The 7,742-nt window shown below is 38.1% G+C and overlaps 1 protein-coding gene across 1 annotated transcript in view; it reads left to right on the top strand.

Annotated features, from left to right (window-relative positions):
- Positions 1 to 226: 226 nt before the first annotated feature.
- Positions 227 to 7,742, top strand: part of LOC309409900 (trifunctional purine biosynthetic protein adenosine-3) — a gene marked incomplete at both ends in the record, with an annotated part of 30,293 nt that continues 22,777 nt past the window's right edge. The window contains 5 exons of the mRNA XM_082006157.1: positions 227 to 371; positions 4,595 to 4,690; positions 5,423 to 5,597; positions 6,292 to 6,403; positions 7,668 to 7,736. Coding sequence (XP_081862283.1) covers positions 227 to 371; positions 4,595 to 4,690; positions 5,423 to 5,597; positions 6,292 to 6,403; positions 7,668 to 7,736 — 597 coding nt within the window. The remainder of the gene's footprint in view (positions 372 to 4,594; positions 4,691 to 5,422; positions 5,598 to 6,291; positions 6,404 to 7,667; positions 7,737 to 7,742) is intronic.

Genomic DNA, 7,742 nt, shown 5'->3' with positions numbered 1-7,742 from the left:
GTTTATATCATACCTGAATAAGTCAGTTACCCATTTTCATGTACATAGCGCACTTTTTTTTTCTAAAAGCCAACAAAACTCATACAGAAATATCATTGCCTGAAACAAAGTGACATTATTCACCTCTGTTCCGCGCTTAAAACCGTGGTCTGCAAAGCTCTTGCTTTCCTAACCTCACTCACCTAATTCTGGCTGTTTTGCTTGTGTTTTGGTTTTATGCAGACTAATGGCCGATCGGGTGCTTGTCATTGGCAGTGGAGCGAGAGAGCATGCGCTGGCCTGGAAGCTGGCCCAGTCCCCACATGTAAAACATGTGTTTGTTGCTCCAGGAAATGCAGGAACAGCTGACAATGGAAAAATTTCCAATTCAGGTAAAAAGAAAAAATACTGTTTTAAAATTTGATAACTCGACAAATAAGTTGCTCTGTTCATGGATCTGTTAATGTGAAAAGATTATGACGATGAGGAGGAGGAGTAGTAGCAGCAGCAGCAGTAGTAGTAGTAGTAGTGCTATTTTTTAAGGTTCTGGACATGTGAAATAGATGGTGGCAGTTAAAAAATAAGAATGTCTGAGCAAAACCTTGTGCAACTACCACTTGTTTTATATGATCTCAGTTGTGATGGCTAGTTCTTTGGGTGCGGGGGTGGAGGATGCAGCCAAAACTCCGTCTGTCTGATGCACATTCCTCTGGGAATACAGCTAGGGATAGCTGCAGTGGTTCCTGCTGCCCAGCAGCCTAGCAGGGAAGAAGTGATGGTTTCTCTTGATATGCACTGCAGTTCAACAACTGGTTAGTGAACAGCTGAAAAATGATGAAGCAAATACCAGCACCTAAAGTACAAAGTTCACTACTATATTTTCAGAAGTGCACTGAAGCCCTGTGATCCCTATAACCTTTGATGAGAATACTTTCTCACCTGAAACGTTCAACCATAGAAAAACATTCGCTCCTTTGTCTTACTGACCTTAAGAAGTTAAAGTTATTTTCAAATGTTTCTCTCTTTGTACTGACCGCCTGTTTTGAGCTTCTAGCTTAACACGTTAAGCTCTGACTGGCTGTAATTGAAGCTATTCATAGTTACTAATTTTGAGAAATCAAGCTTAAAGTGTTTCAAATTGAGCATCTGAAATTATGTGCTGCATTTAAAAAAAATACTAGTCTAAGGTGCTTGCCTGGAGGCACACATCAGTACAAAACCAGGGGTAATTACTCAGAGATTCCTGTCTTGTGTCATTTATATAACAGGTCCTGAATTAGGTACTTCCAACGACCAACTTAAGTTTCCACTTTAAAATGTGATAACATGCAGAATTAAAGTTAACATAATATGCATGTGAACATGAATTATATACATCAATTTTCTGCATTCATATTTGTATGTGAGTAAAAACTTTTTTTGTTACCACCTCATGTGGAAACATGAATCTTGTCAGATTCTTGTACAGCAGGTAATTATCATACTTAATTCCATTGGAATGCTTAATTACAGACTGCTTAAATAACTTTGTCCTTAATTTCTTTGACTAGACACATTATTGTAAGTAGTTTTTTGTTCTATGTGGTCTCTGAGGGGAGGGCCCAAGGAAGAGCCTGACAGGAAAGTCATATGTTTCATTCTCACCCCAAAAAGTCAAACAAAAATCTTTATCCTTCTGCTAAATGGAGTCAATGCCAGAATGTTAATTTCAGTATTTTTTCGCAAGTGGTTTCTTTTAAAAATTGACGTGTTTTTCTCTCACCTTGTTATTCCATAAAAAATACTGCACCCTCAGCAGTGGAAAATATTTGAGCATGCGTGTAATAATGCTTGAGCCAGGTCCATGAAATCTACCATGTGTACTAAAATCTTTTTTACTACACTGTGGGCTCACGTGTTCTTTGGGAGAGAAATCCTCAACCAACCAGGAGATGGGAAGAATCTAGAATTTGTGAAGAGTTCAACTTCTTTGTTTTTTAAGGAAACAATTTGTCTTACTTGACTAAAATGTCAGGCATTTTAGTCCTGCCACTGGGGCCTAGATTTTAAATCAGGGGTGAAAATGGAAAACAGCTTTACAGAAGCATGTGAACCCTATTATATTGTGTGAGCCCTGGGCTACTGCTACCATTGTTTCTGTTTTTTCGGTATAATGAAGATTTGTCTCTGAAAGTTCATCCTCCCTTCATGGTTCATGAGATTGCCTTTAATTAGCGTTGCAACTCTGGTTCTCAGGTGATTTCTGAAACATATAAGAGTGAGTTTAAAATTACAAATAACCTTAAATCCTTCAAACCTTGCCTGTATCTAAGGAAAAAAAAAGTTTTCTTGGTTAATTTGAACCAGTAATCGTTTCTGACAATAAAGACAGATTTAGGTTGAGTGGCTAAATATAGTTTTATATTCAATTTATATATAATTAGCAGGGCAGTTTTGGTGACAGAAGCATACAAAATGGCTTGCTGAGTCCAGAGATAGACATATGTGTGCCTGTGAATGGACTTTAGCATCCTGACACCTCCTTCCATCACATTTTAGCTCTCAGTGTAACGTATACTCTTAAGCTCTAGCTTTGGTCCAAGGTCCTTTTGTCTGCTTTGAAAGGCATGTTTAGCTGTTGTTTTGAGAAATGAAACGCAGCTACAAAAATGTCCTCTTACAGTCTACATCCTGAGGAAAATTTTGTTTGGGGGGAAAGTTAAAGTTACGTATTAACAATGTGATTTATTCCTTTCCACTTATTACTAGGACATTTCCACATCATGTAAATCTTATGCCATATTCACTGTTCACATCACTAGTAGATCAGGCCTGTGGCAAGATAATTTGAGATGAAAAGCGCAATCACCTTATGGGCACATTCCTTTCCTTGCTCCCCTTTACATGGATTAATCTCACGGGGAACAGGGATCATCCGTCTTCAGTGGCTCACCAGATCTCCCACTCTCTTCAGTGGGGATCTGCTGTTCTCCAGCTGCTTTCACAACAGCCCCATGGGACTGAAAGACAATATTGACCTTTATGTTAATTAGTACTTTAAAGCCAATATATTATGCTTTTGCTCTCTTGTGAGCCAAAAGTCAGTTGGCATAAATTGCACACAGAAGTCAAAGGCTTTTACTTCTCCTAACTTACAAATATTGGTGGAAAAAAATAATTTAACTGTTAAGTAGGTATCAAGGAGGTAATTTTTATTAGTATTCAGTCAGGTTTTTTCCCCCACTCCACCCAAATAGGGCAAATCTATAACCAAAATGTAGGTTTCAGATAGTTGCTTTTATGCCATCTCTTGGGCAGAAATGACTGCTTCTCTTGTGGAAGCAGGCAGTTTATTCATACAGCATGGCAGGAGTGCAGTGGGCACCACACAAAATTGCATCTGTTTGTCCAGCAGAAGCAGCTGTATCACTGCCTCTCCCTTCTCTCTTGTCACTTCCCTAGAAGCAACCTGGAAGAGACCATCAGCTTCTGGCATGCTTGCCAGTACAGTCACTAACAAGACATCACAGACAAATCTTGAAGCAAAATAGTCCAGCTTCAAAGGAGGCATGATGATGTCAGGTTGATGCTTGGACTTGATAATCTTAAAGGTCTTTTCCAACCTTAATGATTCTGTGATTCTATGAGGGTCTCTGCTGTGCTGTACCGTGTTTCCTTGCCAGCTTCGTGCCCTGATGTCTTAGTCTCCTCCCCACAGGGGCAGCCAATCCACGCTGGGCTGTGCTCACCGCTTTTTTGGCTCTCTCTGGGTTCGCGTTCCCGTCCTCTGTAGACCTTGGCTCTATTTATTCTTGATAAAAACAGTGGAATTGCATTGCCTTTGCGTAAATTTTTTATCATGAGATTTGACATTATTGTCTTTTGTGCCAGCATTTTCTTTTGTTTACATAGGTTTTAGCATTCCAAGTGTGGTCATATTAAATGTTTGTTTATGGAAAGATAATGGTCCTAAAAACCTAAGACCAAATATCCTTACCCATAATTACAGCACCTGCCCTTATTAAGTTCAGCCTAATATAAGAAAAAATGTTCAGATTCCCTTTTGTTTCAGTGGGATCACAGTTTAGTGTGGCAAGTTTTAGCTGTCACTACAGAAAGAAAGAAAAAAAAGTAAGTGTTTGCAACCCCACTACCAGCCACTTGTTCCAGTCGCCTACACCGTGCTGGCACAAACGTGTGTAAAGTTTTGTGGTGAATGTGCTCAGGGAGGAGAATGGCTGAAAATTGGTTGTTTTGGGTTTTTTTGGCTTGTGAGTTATTTTTCACTTGTATTCTTCACGATGCTTCTTGTGCTGGCAAACAGGATGATCCTAGAGATGAGAACCATTTACTGTACAACAGTGGGGGGGAACATGAAACTTTTTTTCTCACCTTCAAGAGCAAGGTCGGTTTACAATGCCTGTCAAACTTTAGCCTTTGCGTGGGGGTTTGGTGGTGTGTTTTCGTCCCAGCTTCGTGTGTAAGACTTTACATTAGTGTATGCCTCACTGTTCCAGATTCACAGTGACCTGTTGTTTGAGAATGTGAGTGGTGAAAATGCTCCTTCAGCATTATGTGATAAGTGCTAAGCAACAGTAATGAATGCAGTCTTACCACCCTTTTGTATCTCTGACAGCTGTTTCAGTCAGCAATCATGCTGCACTTGCCCAGTTCTGCAGAGATCAGGAGATCAGGCTGGTTGTGGTTGGTCCAGAGGTTCCTCTTGCTGCCGGTAAGAGAAAGCAAGCTAAAAATCATAGCCTTCGTAATTTAGGAAGAAAAGTAAATTTTACTCCATATCTTCTATGCACCATTCAACAGTATCTGAGTGTCTTCAGTAGGAATGGAAACAGATCCTCTGTGGCAGTTTCCCTGAAATTCAGGGTTATGCTGTGATGAAAATGAATTTCTGCAAGGTATTGTGTGAGCAATATAACAGTTAAAATGTCTTTAAATGTTAAGTTTCTTTTTAAGTGCTTGCAATTAGTAAAAGAGGTGTCAAAGTGTTTCCGTATAGGAACCTTAACTAGAGTTTTGATTTTCCTATGGAGTTTTCATTTCTTGACCTAGTAATAATTTGGAACTTGGTAAAAAGTAATTTATAAACCTGTTGATAATTTTTCTATTTTAACCTTTTACATGTTCAACAATTGCCATCTTCACAAAAGACTGATGTCAACCTTTTAGCTAAAAGCTATAATAAAACAAGGGGGGATTGTTGTCTCTTACCAGATGCAGCAGATCTTCTTAGCCACAGATATTTCAGGGTTACCTGCTCCTGATTACAGTGAAAAATGCATCTTTTTTGCCATCCATCTGGTAAAATAAGCACTGAAAAGATATATATGGCTTATCATTCCTGACATACTTGTTCGAACAAATCAGTGCATCTGTAGACTTGGACTACATGACTCCTATAAATCATTTGGTGATTTATAGTATTTTTTTGTGGTGTCGTTTTTAGGAATTGTTGATGACTTGACAGCAGCTGGAGTAAGGTGTTTTGGTCCAACAGCAAAAGCAGCTCAGCTGGAGTCCAGTAAGAGCTTTACCAAAGCCTTTTTGGATCGTCATGAAATCCCAACTGCGAGATGGAAATCTTTTACTGATCCTAAAGCAGCATGTAGCTTTATTAACAGGTAAAATTCTTGTCATTTTAGAAATTTTTTTTTTACAGTGCTAAGTATCCAAAACAAACAATCAAATGTTTACTAATGTGTCAAAACTTTTGGCTGTGATAAAACGTGTAAAGGTTTTAAAGGATAATCTAACATGATGCTATCACACTGCAATAAGTCTGATAATTAAATGGTTCTTATTTACTGCTCTTCAATGAAAATAAAGTTCAGTGTTCAGTTTACAGGAGAATATAGGACCAGTTTGTGGGGTTTTTTTCAAATTGCTTATTGTGGAAACCCAGCTTGCAGTCTGATAGTCGGATGTTCTGCCTTCTTTGTACCTTTTCTCCAAAAATATAAATTCTGCATTGGAGACTTCCTCAGCAAATGATCTACTCATCAGAATACAATACAGGTGAACCAAAACCTGAATTATTAAAATTATTATTAAAAAGGAAATTATTGTTAAAAGGAAAGCAAACTTTCAGAACAGTAATGAAATTGGGGGGGGCAACAGGAAGCAGAAATCCTTTACAGGCATAGCATAACAAGAGAAGCCTGGTTCTTACTTGTGTGTTGTTCAATAAGGTAAAACGGTTGCTATGAAACCTGGTAAGTATTTTATCTTTCAACTATTGAAATGTTCAAAATGCCTATAAAATATATTAGCAATACAGAGTGTTTACTGTAGAATCTCTCTTCTCTATCTTTGAAGTGCAAACTTCCCTGCTCTGGTTGTAAAAGCTAGTGGCCTGGCAGCTGGCAAAGGAGTAATTGTGGCTTCAAACAAGGAAGAAGCCTGCAAAGCTGTTACTGAAATCATGCAGGTGAGTAGAAATGTCATGCACTAACTGGAGAAGTTCTCACACAAAATAAGTCATTAACCATCTCAGAGTCTCAAAAATATTCTGTGTAGTAGGAATTTGGCTAAAAGACATCAAACCTTTTACCCATTACTTGGACAGCTAAGAAGCTCTGTCGTATTTACTGCTTGAGGCAGGGTACTCTTTCTCGGCATAGTTTCTGTAGGCTAAAATAAAATAATTCTTAATGAAAACCCACACTTATTTCCATATAGATTTCCTCTTTTTTTTTTTTTTTTTTTTTACCATTTGAGTCTGCTGCAATCAAACAGGTACTACAATGCTGTAGTATTAACACCGTGATTGAGCTGGATCTTGACGAGCAACATCAGCTTTAGGACTCCAGTCACACAGAACTTAAATGTGTAGTAAAATTCTAGTGGAATTATTTCAAGTTAAGCATATATTTAGGTAGGGTATGCAAAAAAATCTATTAGGACCATCAAAACCTGAAAAGAAGGAAAATGAAGCCATTTCATCTGAACAGTTAGGTACATAGAGCTGGAAAATAAGACACATAGAGGTCAGGTGCTCAGCTGGTGTCAGCAGCACAGCATCTTACAATTCAGTGGAGCTATGCTGACTCATAGGAGACATTATCTGACACACTTGTATTTCAAGAGTCAGAATATAGGGTCTGCACTCACATTTTGTTGTGTGTGTATGTGTGTGTATGGTTATTGGACAAATATATGTCTTAACAAGTGACTTGATGTCTTGAACAAAAAAAATGTGCGTTAGAGAGTCTTATAGACCCAAAAATTACCTTGTCAGTGTGTGTTGTCAGTTCTTAATGGCCTAAATAGGCAGTCAGTGTTCAAGCATTGCATTGGAATATGAAAATATTGCCCCCTTCCAGTGTATTCTGTAGAACTGCACTTTCTTATGAAGTAGAAGTTCAGATTGTAGACTTGACAGTCATTACTATTACTCTCAGTATCATGGGTGCAAATTTCAGAAGGTAGAGCATGAGGAATTGCTCGGTCAGTCATAAATATAATCTGCAATTTAAATACATTCAAGCATAAAATCTGCATTTATTTAAGAATAAACAGAAAAGAGGAGCAAAGATTTTACCATTGCTGACACACCCAGGATGAAGAATGGATTAATAGTCTCAAAACCATGCTGTGTTTTTCTTGCTGTTTTAAAAATATTTTTTCTTGTTGCATTTTGAATATTTTAAAATTACTGAAACAGAACTTAAGAGGTTTTGTTTTTACTGTAGGATAAGACTTTTGGCACAGCTGGGGAAACTGTTGTTGTTGAAGAACTTCTTGAAGGAGAAGAAGTTTCTGTAAGT

The sequence above is a fragment of the Phaethon aethereus genome, assembly GCF_964289735.1.
Source record: "Phaethon aethereus genome assembly, chromosome: 1".
Lineage (NCBI taxonomy): Eukaryota > Metazoa > Chordata > Aves > Phaethontiformes > Phaethontidae > Phaethon > Phaethon aethereus.
The sequence above is the reverse complement of the archived record's forward strand: the minus strand, read 5'-3'. Positions and strand labels throughout refer to the sequence as shown.